This window comes from Panthera tigris, chromosome E1, assembly GCF_018350195.1.
Source record: "Panthera tigris isolate Pti1 chromosome E1, P.tigris_Pti1_mat1.1, whole genome shotgun sequence".
NCBI classification, from domain to species: Eukaryota; Metazoa; Chordata; class Mammalia; order Carnivora; family Felidae; genus Panthera; species Panthera tigris.
Genome location: NC_056673.1, coordinates 28,702,623 through 28,716,733, shown reverse-complemented (window position 1 = coordinate 28,716,733; position 14,111 = coordinate 28,702,623). Strand labels below are relative to the sequence as shown.

Sequence of the window (14,111 nt, the reverse complement as noted above, 5' to 3'; positions counted from 1 at the left end):
CTGATTCAGTATGTCTAGGGTAGGGCTGAGAATTGGCATTTCTAACAAGGTCCCAGGTTACACACCTGAGGGTTACACACCTATCAGTAAAAAATGCACAACACTGGGACACCCAGCTGGCTCGGTCAGTAGAGCATGCTCCTGATCTGGGTGTAGAGATTACATAAAAATATTTTTTTAGGAGTACCTGGGTGGCTCAGGTCATGATCTCGCTGTTCGTGGGTTTGAGCCCCACATTGGGCTCTGTGCTGACAGCTCGGAGCCTGGAGCCTGCTTCAGATTCTGTGTCTCCCTCTCTCTCTGCCCCTCCCCTGCTCGCACTCTCTCTCTCTCAAAAATAAACATTAAATATATATAATATATATTATATTACATATATATTATAATATACAGTGTGTATATATATATATATATGTTTTGTTTTTGTTTTTGTTTTTTTTTTAATGCACAGAGCCAGGGTTAGAGGATCAGCTTGGTTTGCCCACATCCAAACAGTATGTATGGAGAGCATCACCCGCTGTCTTACCTTGGTCTAACTGGGGGTGAAGGAGAACCTGTTTATAGGAGGGCAGGGAGAACCTGCATTGTTCCTCCAGACTGAGCTCAAATGTGGCAGCAGGGGTTAGAGCGGTGGCCTTGGCCTGGGTGACTGAGAGCCCAGAATAAAATGTGAGTGAAAGCCACAAGGAGGCCTATGGGCTCAACACAACAAAGAACCTTTTAACCTTCAGAACTGCCCTGTCTGCAAAGGGCACCAGCTTCCTCTTTGGGCTGGGAGTTCCCTGGCATGGGCGGTAGTCCTACACTGCTGGGGAGTAAGGGAAAGAAAGCTAGAGGTCCTTGAATGGGAAGATCTCTACGGGCCTTTGCACCTCCCTGCAGCCTCCCGTCAGTGTCACTCCTGAAGCTTTCTGGGTATCTGGGTAAGCTTTCGCCACACACTGGCTTTTGCCTTGGAGTTTTCCTTTGCCGAGGAGCTAGGGATTTTCCCAAGGGCAAACAGGAAGGCGACTGCGCAGAGCAAAGCAGCAGGTGGGCGAGGTTGCCCTGCGGGCGGCAGGTCTCTTCTCCGGAGTGCGCTGCGGAGAAAGCTGAGCCCTCGGGGCCTTACAGACACTGCGGGTTAACTGAGGCAGGTGACCCTCGGGGGCAAGGCGGGGCTCCAGGGGCCAAACCCTGCCCAGGACAAGAAGAGAGGAGGAAGGGTCCAGCCCACACTGCCGGCCACATCAGAGCACCAAGAGAACACCAAGTCTTTATTACAGGAATTCCTATGAAACAGCTCCAAGAAAAAACCCACACATAGGAGAAAAAACAACTAACAAAGCAACACACACAGACGTGGGGCTGGGGCTTCCCCGCCATGCGCCGGGAGGGTCACGGCCACAGCCCAGAGGCCCCTCCTCTGCCCCCCGGGCCCAGGCTGTTCGGAGCTCGGGCTGGCGGCCCAGGGGCTCCTCGGGGGCCACAGGCGGGTCGCAGGGAGCAGCAGAGGGCGGGCGGCCCCGCGCCAGCGCCCTAGGCCCCGCGCGGGTGCCAAACTTGGTCGGGCTCCGCAGCGGCGCTGCGCGTCCCGATCCCCACCCCCACGTCCTCCGGGGGCCGCCTCTTCGGAGCGCGCCGGGAAAGCTGGGCCACCGAGTGCGCCCGGCCTCGGCGGAAGGAGGTGCGATCGCGCCCGCCAAGTCCTCACTATCTAGGGGCGACTTGCGGCCACCAGGGCCCCGCCGAGGCTTGGCTCCCACTTCCAACCTCCCCACCCCGCGCGGTTGGGCTGGGCTGGTTGGTTCTCCACTGCGGGGGCCGCGACGCCTCGTGCCTGCCCAGGCTCCCGGGTTCTCCGGAGAGGTCAGCGCGTTCCCGTCTCGAAGTCTGGCCGGAGAGACCGGGCCAGCCACCCTCCCACTGGCAGTGGTCGGTGCCCGGTAAGGCTCGTAGAACCGGAGTGTGCCTCCTCGGATCATTCACCTTCTTGTTCTAGGCAAGAGACGCCCAGCAAGCCCTTCTGCCCCAGGCGCCCCGCCCCCACCCAGGCTGGCAGCCTCATCCCTCACGCTCCTCAGTCCTGCACTTTCTCAAGGATCACTTCAGAACCTGCTGCTGCCCACCCTTAGTGACAGCAGGACTTCTGCTCAGGGCCCCCACCCCACCCGTGAACCGCGCCCCCCCCCTCCCCCGCCTCCCCAGTTCCCATCCAGAATTGGTTTTTGTCTCCTGCCACAGTAAAGAATCCTCCTGCCTGGCCAGAGTCCTCCAGCTCCCTGGGGGCCACCCTCCTCGTCCCTGCTGGGGGCCCATGCAAACCCCAGGGGCAGCCGGAGGGGCGGTCAGTAGATACCTCTCTGCGGTGGCCCGTAACTACTCAGAGGGAGCCTGAGTGACTGCCCAGGGCTCTCCTACCCACGGATCTGTGCAGGGATGGTACCAAGGGTCAGCAGCCCTGGGGAAAAGGCTGGGATGCAGGAAATCATGGGAATCAAGGGCCCAAGGTGCCCAGGAGGGAGCTGAGGATGGGAATGGGGGGGGGGGTGTCGGGCAGTGTCTGCTGCCCAGAAGGAGAGATGGGGAAAGGAGAGAGGCAGGGGTTCTGCCTTCGGGCCTTCACCATCCTGCCCTCTTGGGCACCCCCACCTTTGCCTATTTTCCGGGATTTTTTTAAACAAGGTGGGTGGGGGGGTCAAGTTGATGGTGGTTCCTGCATTTCTGCTCATTGCCCATAGAACAGCCTGGCTACAAAAGGGGCCATGATTGGCTGCTGCCCCTAGGGGCCCCAGGTCCTTCCTCCAATCACAGCACAAAACTCCAAAGTTCTAAGTCCCGTGAAAATGGCAGTGGCAGTGGCAGTGGCTGGGCTGGACTGGGGCCGGAGAATCAGGAGGCCTCAGTACTCAAGCACCATCTGTCCGGCTGCAGCTGGGCCCTTCAGCTGGGGGCCGGTTTTGCTCTCCAGCCGCCTCTGCCAGGTCAGATCTTGTCCGGTGAGGAGGAACTGCTGGCATCTGGTGGGGAAGAGAGATGGAAGAAGTGTTTCAATGGAGCCCAGGGGGTCTTTCCTTGTCAGTGGTTCCTGGAGAGACGGTTTGGGGCAGAAGACACCAAAGACAGGTGCCCTGTCCTTCCTCCGGGGACTCTATGCCAGCCTTGAAACTCTGCCTCGGGTCATGCCCTGCCCCCGCAAACCCAAGCTCCTACAACAGTGAGAGCAGAGCCTCTGGCAGCTAGAGATAGAGTAGGGGGCTGGGGAAGCGGCTGGATAGGAAAGGCCGAGAGGTGGGGAAGGGGCCAGCCCATTCCGGGACGCAGCTGTAGCTCAGATAAGCTGGACCCAGGGGACCTGGAGGGGCAGAAAACTAAACTGGGATCAGAATTCAGCGGGCCACACACACCAGGCTGGGAGTTCGGAAGCCTGTACTCGCTCAAACAGCAAGAGGGGAATGGCAGGAGAGTGGTGTCCCGGAGATGGGGTGAGCAGAGCAGGGGCAGCGAAGAGACCAGCAAGCGTTAACCAGGCCGTGAGAGTTTGCCAGCGCGGGGCTGAAAGGGGTAGGGGAAATGAAATGGGGAAGTCAGGAGGAAGGTGTTGTTTGGCTGCCAGTGAGTTCATACCCAGGGCTGGAAAGACAATCCTGGGCACGGTGGGGATTCAGGGTGGATGTGGCAGACTGAGAGGGAGATTCAGGTTCTGGAGCCCGCTGCACAGAAGTATTGCTGTTGCTGTAAATGAGCGTGGTGGACTGCCAGAGAGGAGTGAGAAGACTTGGAAGAGAGTCAAAGGTGGACCTTGGGGGAGAGCTGGGGCGGAGGGACCCAGAGGGCCATCAGGAGCAGGAAGCACACAGCAGAGAGGAAGAGAGGAAGGCGGCCCAGGAGGCCTGGGCCACAGAAGCAGGGTAGGGGGGTGGGGCATGGCACAAAGACACAGAACCGGAGAAGGACCTGGTCCTGCCGGTGACCTTCCTGGATCAACCTGGGGATGGTGGAGAGGAGGCCACTTTTTCACAAGTCGGGCAATGAAGGGAAACGATGAAATCTCTTGGCTTTTAAGATGAGGAGGAACAGGGTATAGACTTGAGGAAGACGCTGGAAAAGGAAAAGCTCGAAGACTTGGAGAGAGAAATAAATGATGGCAAGGTCCTGATGTGGGGGGTGGCTCTGGACCAGACACAGTTTCCCGGGGAGAAGTGGAAAGGAGACCGAAGGAGGCAGCAGCGGTGGGGCTGTGGGGGCCCTTCCCCGGCTGGCCGTATTTGAGCATTCCGGACCAGTGGAAATCGTGGGTGCAGCTCCGTGCGTGAGGAAAGACTGAGTGTGTCCACATCGTGGGGGGGTGTGACAGGCAGTCACTTTGAAGTGATGTGAAGGCCAGCTGGCCAATCTCCCTCCACTACAACTATCCTGAGGGAGGCAAGTATTTCTTCAAACAGGGTCATACCTGCCACACCGTCAGCTCAAGGAGCCTTGTAGGACAGCGGCTAGGGGAAGGAAGCATGGGCAGAGAGGGAGTTGGAACAGGGACAGGTTCCACTGAGCCCTGGAGGAGGTGTTGACATTCCCTGATCCACACCCCCACCCCCACTCCCCGCCAACCCCGGGGATGCACAGGTTAAGAGGAGGAAAAGCAGCCTGAGGGCCCAGGGCTGCAGCCAGAAACAGAGCTGCCTCCAGACAGGCTGTTTCTTCATCTGGTTTTGGCCGATCCTACACCACCCAACCCAAGCAGGCAGTGGGAGGGTTCCGTGTGCTCGGCCGTGGTGAGGCCATGTCACTTTTTCTTAAGTGGCCCTCCCACTGTGCAGTGTGTGTCCTGGACTGTCTTCTCAATTTGGCTGTAAACTCTCAAGGTCAAAGCTGACTTTCCCCCCCTTCTTCCCAGGATCTGGCACAGGCAGGTGTGATTACTCTGCTAGAAGGAAGGAAGGAAGGCAGGCCAAAGACGAGTTCCATGCAGAAGACCATGTCCCCTCTCACAACAAGGGAAGAAAACCAGGACCTGTGCCATCCAGTTGCCTGAGCCCAATGCCTCCGGAGCCCTGGGAAGACACCTCGAGGAGGGCATGGCAGGCCCGGTCTCTGGGCAGCTGTGACTCCAGGCCTTACCTCTTACTGTCCTTCCCGTAGGGCTTCCTCCATCTTGGGTGCGTCCTGACGCCTTCCCCGGAAGTCTTCATCTGAAAAGCAGAGGGAAGTTGTCTCATCCTCCACCATGCAGGGTGTCACGCAGGCACGTCCTCCAGGCTGGGCAAGGGAACTGACCCAACTCTCTCCATCCCCCTTGTTTGCTGGGGCACAAGCTGACTCTGGGGTGGGGTGGGGGCGGGGGGATACGTGGGATTGGTGAGGGCACCAGGGCACAGTGTGGAGTTAGAATACCTAGCTGCTGGCCTGGCTGCATCACTGAGCTCTGAGACCCTGGACAAGTCCTTCCCTCAGCTTCCTCATCTGTAAAATGGGTGCGGAAATTGCACCCTCCATATGGCCTCTAAGACCCCCCTGGCCCTTGCTTCTGGGTGTCTCCTGACCAAAGGGCCCCTCTGCTCTGAGGCCTAAGGATCAGGTTCAGCTATGGGCCTGCTAGCATCTAAGGCAGTGTCTTTTGGGAGGGACTGCATGCACGCTGAAAGGTGTCTGGGCCCAGAGACTAAAACTGCACAGCGCTTGGTTCTCAAGGGGAGGCCCCTCCACGTGAGTAGGCCTGCCTGCCCCCTCCCACCCCAGGGAAGACTCCCCAGAAACAGCACCTGACACTTTGTGCTCCAGGGAGAGATCTAGGTGGAGGTGCGGCCGGGGCCTCCTTCGGGGAGTGGAAGGGAGAGGCGACACGAACCAAGCAGGAGGACCCATTTCCTTGGGTCACCTGCCCACCTATCCATGATGTATCCCCCCCAGGTTGGGCCCACCCATGAAATAGCCGGGCCCTCCTCTTGGAGGATCACCCATCACAAGCAACTTAGAGCTCCAGCTTCCCTGCCCTCCTCGCCTCACCACAAGTGTGACCCTCCACGTCGTCCAGCAGATTAGCCGTTGACACCGCAGCTCCCAGCCTGCCAGGCCATTCAGGAAAACGTCTCAGGGGTGGGAGGCACTGCCATCGTCCTCCAGTTGTACCGCCCCCTGCCCCTGGCTGGCTACCACCCACTGCGAGCCCAGGAGACTCCTCCCCTTCCAGCCTTCTCCCCCAGGGCTCCCCAAAGCCTCCTTTCCTTGGGGGGGCGGGGAGACTTTCTCACCCAGCTCCCATCTCTGGGGTGAAGAAGGGGCTTCCTCCCTGCTCCCCACTGGCCGTTTCAGCTACTAGTAGCCTGGGTCCCATGTGACAAGCATGGGTGGGAGTCTAGGTTAAAATGTGGAAAACCCTATTTTTCCTCAAGGAACCACTGAAAGCGAGGAGGCAGGGGACAAAGAGGAAAGTGGGGAGGTAGCAAGAGCTACAGATCGATTCAACTCAGGAAATCAGGGAGAGGTTTGCTGGTTTCAGTGGAAGAACCAAGTTTTCTCCCAAGAGCAGATTAGCCCGGCCAGAAAGTGGAGCTCTCTCCTTGGGAGCCCACAGAAGGCAGCAGGAGACGCTGGCCTGTCCCCAGGGCCGGTCACGGTGGTCCAGGCAGGGCGGTGGGCTGGCCTCGGGCGCGCGGAGGAGAGGGGTGGCCGCAGAGCCGGTCCCAGCCCCAGGGAGAGCGCAGCCCCGGCAGTCTGGCCAGGGGGTCGGCGCCCGCAGCCCCCCAGCGCCAGGCCGGAAAGGATACGACTGGTGCTTGGACAAGTGTTTCCTCTTTGACTTCCTCATCCTGGTCTTCTCGGAGAAGGCCCTGGCCAGCTCAAACAGCTTCCTCCGGGTGGCTGGGGCAGAGAGACCCGTGAGCGGAGAGCCGCAGCCACGGGGCCATCCCGCCTTCCCTCCCCCGGGTGGGAGGGCGACAGGAATGCGGCGGCGGTGGCTGCAGCGGCGGGTGGCCGGGCATCCCCAAGCAGGGAGGCTGCCCTCCCGGCCCGGCCTGCAGGGGCAGCAAAGGCCACCGAGAGCAGGACCAGGCCCGGGCAGGCAGCCCGAGATCCGGGTATTCCTTCCCCAGCTGTGACAGACACCGATGCGTCTTGGCTGTCTTTCCCGCCGCCGCCTCTCCCGCCCCCTTCACCACCTCCAGAGTCGGTTCTGGGATTTCCATGACTAATCCGAGATTTTCCCTGAAATGGAGCCTGGAAGGATGGCAGCCTCATTCACACGTGGTTGGGTGGTGGGGAGGGGAGGAGGGGGGTAGGTTCGTCCTGGCCGCCAGGACTCTGCGGGGAGAGGTCACCGACCCCTCTGGCCTCCTGCCTGCAGACAGTGGGCTTAACACGGGCCTCCCCACTCATCAGGCCAAGTCCCCTCAAGCCACAAAGAACGTGAACTCTGAAACAGGGACGGGGTGGGGTGGGTGCAGCACATTATTATTTTTCTGCAGACAGCTGGCTCAAGAGGATTTAAAACTTAATTTGTATCCACACTCAGCCGCAGAGAGGGAAGCGAGGCAGGAAGGCTGAGGGAGCCAGCCTGCGATTAAAATGTCACTTTGGTTCACCCAGAGTCAGCTACCTTAAAAACACCCATGCCTCCTTCCCTCCTACGAGGCCACAGCGCCTGTCTTAGAAGAGATGGGGAGGGGGCCTAGGCAGGACTCACATTTTCCCATGTGTTTTAACTTGTCCCTGAATAAGGCATCTTCAGACACAGCAGGATTGGCGTCACTGGTTCCTGGAAGGGGAAGACACCTCTGAGGTCCGGCTGCAGAGGGAGAGTAGCTGCCCAAGGCCCCGGGGCTGGGGGCCCAGGGGAAGCAGGTCAGGGCTGTCCCCATAGGACAGGGGACGGCCCCAACCCTTCCATTTGAGGAGAGAGGCAAAAATCAGGCTTCTTCCCTAACCAAGAGGGAGCTTTAAGAAAGGAGGACACTAGGGGCACCTGGGTGTCTCGGTAGGTTCAGCCTCCAACTTTGATTCAGATTATGATTTCACAGTTCCTAAGTTCGAGCCCCGTGTCAGGTCTGTGCTGACAGCTCAGAGCCTGGAGCCTGCTTCAGATTCTGTGTCTCCCTCTCTCTCTGCCCCTCTCCCACTCATGTTCTGTCTCTCTTTCTAAAAAATAAATATAAGAAAAAAAAAAAAAAGAAAAAGAAAGGAGGGGCGCCTAGGTGGCTCGGTCAGTTAAACAACCGACTTCGGCTCAGGTCATGATCTCGCGGTTCGTGAGTTTGAGCCCCGCGTCGGGCTCTGTGCTGACAGCTCAGAGCCTGGAGCCTGCTTTCGATTCTGTGTCTCCCTCTCTGTGCCCCCCACCCTGCTTGCACTCTCTCGCTCTCCTTCAAAAATAAATAAACATTAAAAAAAATTTTTTTAATAAAATAAAAAAAAAGGAAAGAAAGGAGGACACTAGGGGTTTGAGGAGGACTTCTTTATCTGCCAAGCCCTGCTTTGCTTTTTTGTGTAAAAGGCAAGACAGTGGTATGTCCTGTGCGCGTGGCTCACACACTCTTCCAACCGTCCACTGCTCTGACCAACTCCGTGTTCCGCAAAGCCATGCTGGTAGCTTGAAACCAGTATGGTGGGAGTGTTTACATCATGGAAGTCACAGACGCTAAGCACTGGGGCTGCCCCTGCACCCTGATCTGGCTGTTAGATACTCACCAGCACACAGAGGCTGGCCTGCAGCCCGACCCAGTGAGAGGGTTAATAAGGGAATGGAGACGAGGCGTGGGCACGGAGCAGACATTCGTCCGTGCAGATTCCCTTCTCCTTCCTGCCTGGGTCAGCAACTCCATTAAGTCCCTCCAGACATGGAGTTCCTGACTCCTTAGACAATGAGTAGGAATGAGAATAGGGCCAGTTCCCAAGTCAAAACCCAGTTGGCCACCTAGAGTCTCCCCGATCACTCAGCACCCACTTGCATCTCTCGCTGCCCTTCTAAAGCCCCTGCTCTCCACCCTGCAACTCGGCTAATCCCGAGTCACCTTGCCTGCTAAGTCCCCTGTGAGTCATTATGATCCATCCCAGCAGCCCTGGTGTGTCTAGTTAATTCAGGATCAAGGACAAGAGACTGTCGTTAAGACTACCAGATGCACATCTGGTGGGGCCTAAGCTCCAAGCCTGTTGCTTATGAATCAGTTCCACAGGATTTTCTTCCTCTGAGCTGGGATCAGCTGAGCTCCCATCCTCTGCTCTACCACCCCACTCCACGGCGTGATGTGAGGTGTGCTTTGGGCAAAAGCCGCTGCTGCTTCTTCCTCTGAGGTGGGCAGCCTATGTACGCAGGAAGGAACTGACTGGCTAGGGGTCCCGACGCACACACAGGGACACATGGGCAGGGTCCAGATGTCAAGTACGGAATCTAGGCCTCCTAGACCTCTCTGTTCCCATGTTCCCAGCTCTAGCCCGACGCTTCTTCGTGCATCCCAACAGCCTGCTGTCCCTTCCTGGCCCACCTCTAGCGGGTTAGGGCTCCCGGAGGGGCCTGCCCCTCTTTTGGGGCAGTTCTTGCTTCTTACCACCTTGTACATGAAACTCAAAGTTCTCTTCTTCCAACACTAGGGCAGGGCCTGGCTACGATGGGGATTCCCCCAGCGACTGAATGAATAAACCCTTCCCTGCCCTTCTCACCATGAGCATTTGCTATAATCAGTGTGTCCTCAGCTTTGCTGGTTGGTTCTACCCCTTTGGGGGATGTTTCTCCTGCATTCCCCAGGGCGGAGATCAAGCCTTAGAAGTCTTTGAGTCCTTCCTGAGCCCACCCACCACGGGACATATGTGATGTGGTATGTCCCCTTCTTGGCCATGCTCCAGGCACTTTCTGAGCTCAGCCAGCCTGTTAGCCAATCCCAGGGGGGGCTCCAGCAGCCACTGGATTGGTAAGAGTCCAGGCCTGCTAAGTGGAGGGCCATGTCACTCACAGTTCTGACGCCACAGTGCGGTGGTGGGGTCAGAACCCTCCCCTCCAGCCTATTTCCTCACCCTACCTCTAAACTCCAAACATGCAAAGCACAGCTGGGGTGTGAGCCTCTATGCCCTCTGGGCCTCTCTCCTAGGAAGGCAAGGTTACCTGGGGCAGGAGAGGGAAAGCCAAAGTCATTTCCCACAGCCACGCTGTTGCTGCTGCTGCTGCTGCTGTTGGATTTGGATTTCTGGGACTCGTATTTCAAACGATCTGGAAAAGGACCACATTCCTGTCAGGACAGTTAGCTCTCTCCCAGGGGCACCCTGGGCTGAGACACAGGAGGTCGTTGGCGGCTAAGGCCCCAGATCTCACATGACACACACAAAATATGTGCACACACACGTCAACCGGCTCTCAAAGAACCAGCCGTACCATAGAAACTACTGCCCTGACAAGCACGTGGATGGAATGTTAGAACATCAGAATTAGAAGGACGCTGAGAGATCATGTAGTCCAACCCTTCATTTAAAAGGAAAGGCCCTGGGGCGCCGGGGTGGCTCAGTGGGCTAAGAGACTCTGGATTTCAGCTCAGGTCATGATCTCACGGTTCATGGGATACAGCCCCGCGTCAGGCTCTACAGCTGACAGCATGGAGCCTGCTTGGGATTCTCTCTCTCCCCCTCTCTCTCTCTGCTCCTCCCCCGCTTGTTCTCTCTCTCTCTCTCTCTCTCTCTCTCTCTCTCTCAAAATGAATAAACTTTAAAAAAATAAAGTAAAATAAAATAAAATAAAATGCCAGGCCCTGAGACCCCAGCACCTGTGCTGCAGGTCTGGAGCCAACCTTCTCTCTGCACACCTTACTCCTCCCCAACCACACACTGTCAGTCACACACACACACACACACACCACACACACACACACACACACACACCCTCACAAGACAGGCCTCCCACAGGCCTCTCACCGCACCCCACCACAGACACACTCCCACCCTGAAGGAGAAAGGCAGCCAGACTGGGAACTACAGTCCCCAGCCAGAGATAACCCAAACTGCCAAAACACTTGAGAGGCCCTGCTCTGATGTCCTCTGCTCAGAGAGCCCCTATGGACCCAGCTCCAGGCCACGGCCAGTGCCTGGCACAGGGGCAAAGAGAGGGCCTAAGAAGGCACATCCCTCTTGCTCTGAGTCCCAGGGGAGGGAGAAGAGTTGGCCACTGACCCGTGTCCCTGTTGGCAGAATCCCAGAATCCCGGGGGGGCTAAGTTGGTGGGGGTCGTGTATCAACAGGACAGAAGCCACCTTGGCCTCCAGCTCAGTGCCTCATCTGAGCCCCAAGGCTAAAGCCAACTCCAGCCCCCTTCCCCACCACAGAAGTGACCGTGGCACCACGCCCGGTGCACCACCTCTCTCCAGCGCCAGGAGGAAGTCCCGGTTGCGCTGCAGCTCCTTCATGAACTCCTCGTTCTGCAGGAAGAGCGCGATCCTCTCGTCCTCCAGGTACTGCTTCCAGCGGTTCTCCTGGTCCCGGGACCCGGGCCCAGCCACGGGGGGCAGGCCTCTCTCTCCGCTCGTGGGCTTGGAGCCCCCAGTGTTACCCTGACGGGGGGGCAAGCACACCAGATGGCTTCTCGCAAGGGCACGTGCCGCACAGACATCCACGCACATCTGGGTGCACACGTGCTCTTTCCCAGGAGCCTCCAGCCTCACCCTGGGGCCTGCACTGCTACTGAGCTCTAGGGGTCAGCCAAAATCCAACTTAGCAGGCCAGAGGCCTCTCTGCGGGGAAAGTGGCTAGGTCTTAAAAACTATTTTTCCTCCCCCTTGGACCACCCCATCCCTCGTCAGTCCCGAGGAATCAGTCCTGAAAAGTGATCTGCAAACTGCTCAATAGCTTGGCCAGCTCCACATGGATTCCCAAACTCCCAACTCCCCCTGTCCTACCTGTCCCAGGGTGAGGCCCCCTTCTGCAGGGCCCCTCGGGCTGTGCCAACGTCAGGGGCAGAAGCTGCCCCTGGCCGTTTCCCACGGGAGGGAGGGAAGGTGCTCTGCCCTTCCACGGCCAGTTGCCCCCAGGCCCACCTCCCTCCAGCCTGAGCTGATGGCTGCAGCCACGGACTCCTCAGGGCTGTCACCTTTCCTGGGTGGAATAGGAAACCTGCAGGCCCAGACAGGAAATGAGGCTTTGGGCTCAGCGTTTTTTCCTTGCGAACCCAAGGCAACAGAAATAGCTCACCCGGGCTTAAACATCAGGAAGTGAAAACGGCTGGCACAAGCCGTGGGCAAGCGGAGGTGTGGCACAGGCAGCTAGGGGCTTCCCCCGTTACCTGAATGCTGTCCAGCTGCTGGGGCAGGATGCGGAGAAAGTCATCCGGGAGGTTGCCCAGCAGTGGTGGGTTCCAGTTACGATAGCGCCTCTGGCTCGAAGCAGGTCCGGAGCTCAGCACATCGATGCTGGAGGATGAGAGGGAACAATGAGGAGGGAACGGTCAGGCCCAAACACGGGGGTCCCGGCCCATGACACCGGGAAGCTGCTCAGAATGGTGTTTCTGCTCTGAAGCCTCCCAAGGCCTCCACTGCCTCCAGAACGAAGGCCGAGGGCTCCAGTTCATTTTCCCAATCAGGCCTCTGCTAACCTCAGTCTCTGGCCCCAGGGCCTAGCCTTCTCGTGCTCCAGACAGTCCCTGCTCTCCAGCCACCCTGTGCCCTCAAGATCTCTAGGCCTAGAGCACTCTGTGTTCACGGCGCTCAAGTTGCGTGTCATGGATTCACAGGTAGATGTTTACGAATGTCCTCTAAACACAGCAGCATTTCCCTAGCACCCAGGACAGTGTGCCCTCACGGCTGCTGAGAACAGGTGTGCTCCCAGTGACCAGACACATAAACCACCAAGCCCAGTCCGCCCGAATGTTGGTTTGCCGGGGTGGGGGGGGGGGGGACATGGGGACGGCAGGATCCCTACAGAGTAGAGCAGATCCAGGCTCCAGTTCTGGCTCAGTCACAGCCAGCAGGACGGTCCTGGGCAAGACCTTGCTCCCCTCTGGGACTCAGCTTCCTCATGGAAAAACTGCCTCCCTGCCCAAGCATACAGGAGCCCCTCATGAGGCTCTGAGGCTATGTCTTGAACAGAGTTCTGAAAAGGCACATTGAAGGTGGGAATGGAAAGTTTCTTGTTCCAAGAGGTGCTCAGGAGCGGCTCCTCATTCGCAAGGTGCCTGGCAGGAGGTCCGAGGGCCAAGGCAGAGGCCAACGGTGGAGGGGAAGGTGTGTGCAGGCAGAGAAGGGGGGCCATGGGCCCCCCCTGACCCCCAGCCTTCTGCCCTGCCATTCCGGGCCTGAGGGCAGCCTGGGGCCAGGCCAGGAGCTCCCCACAGCTCCTCGGCAGCCTGCAGCGTGGCAACCGCAGGACACGTGTTCTGCTGAATCAGGGAAATGACACACACAGAAGGCAGCGGGCTGGGGGTGGCGGCCACTCTCGCCTGGCTTTGATTTGTCTCCAGCTCCAGGAATCCCGCCCGCCCCCTCACTAGAGGGGAGCTTTTCCGGGCTGCCGCTGACTGTGGAAATAACTTCCTTTCCTTTTCTATTTTGGGCGGGTGGCCTGGCAGGACGAGGGGGGGTGCGGGGGCGGCAGCAGACGGGATAACAAGCTGCTAAGTGCGCGGTGGGAGCCAAGGAAACCAGCACGCTGTCCACCCTCTCGTGTACAGGTGAGGGACTGCTCCAGAAGAGCACACATCACCACCCGCGACTCTGAGTCCTAGGCGGATCTCTCTCCACATCACTCTGCCACCTGTCACTGTTGGAGGCTTCATTTCTCCCAAGGGCCCGAGGCAGAGGAGAGGATGTCTCTTGGGGACTCGCAGACCACCCGGGTTGGTCCCAGCACAGAGAATTCCTCTCCAGCACCTTCCCCTAGGACACAGGTACCCACCCCAACTCAACCACACCCAGAGCCACCCAGGCAAGGGCAGAGAGAGACTCCCAGAATTGCATTGGGACCCCTCTGGCCATTAGTTACTGAGACCAAGAGGCGAGGGGGGACAGGAGCCGGAGGCCCCCTCCTCAGCCCCATTTCCCTGACTGCTGGGCCCGTGGTCCCCAGGAAGGACGTGCCCAGTCCCTCCCCAGCCCTTGCCCTGGCACCAGCAGAGATGAGGTCAGCCACAGCTGCGAGAGCCAGGGGGGGGGCCTGAGCCCAGGCAACTC

The 14,111-nt window shown here is 58.6% G+C and overlaps 1 protein-coding gene across 4 annotated transcripts in view; it reads right to left on the bottom strand.

Annotated features, from left to right (window-relative positions):
- Nucleotides 1-2,187: 2,187 nt before the first annotated feature.
- Nucleotides 2,188-14,111, bottom strand: part of CUEDC1 (CUE domain containing 1) — an 83,240-nt gene continuing 71,316 nt past the window's right edge. For 2 of the 4 annotated variants that reach the window (XM_042966530.1, XM_042966531.1), the window contains 7 exons: nucleotides 12,230-12,356; nucleotides 11,309-11,501; nucleotides 10,070-10,174; nucleotides 7,661-7,732; nucleotides 5,983-6,041; nucleotides 5,098-5,168; nucleotides 2,188-2,999 (listed from right to left, as the gene is read on the bottom strand). In XM_042966530.1, coding sequence (XP_042822464.1) covers nucleotides 2,882-2,999; nucleotides 5,098-5,168; nucleotides 5,983-6,041; nucleotides 7,661-7,732; nucleotides 10,070-10,174; nucleotides 11,309-11,501; nucleotides 12,230-12,356 — 745 coding nt within the window. In that variant the 3' untranslated portion in view covers nucleotides 2,188-2,881. Of the gene's footprint in view, nucleotides 3,000-5,097; nucleotides 5,169-5,982; nucleotides 6,042-6,743; nucleotides 6,838-7,660; nucleotides 7,733-10,069; nucleotides 10,175-11,308; nucleotides 11,502-12,229; nucleotides 12,357-14,111 lie in introns of all 4 variants that reach the window. The other 2 variants (XM_042966532.1, XM_042966533.1) reach the window with 2 other exon arrangements.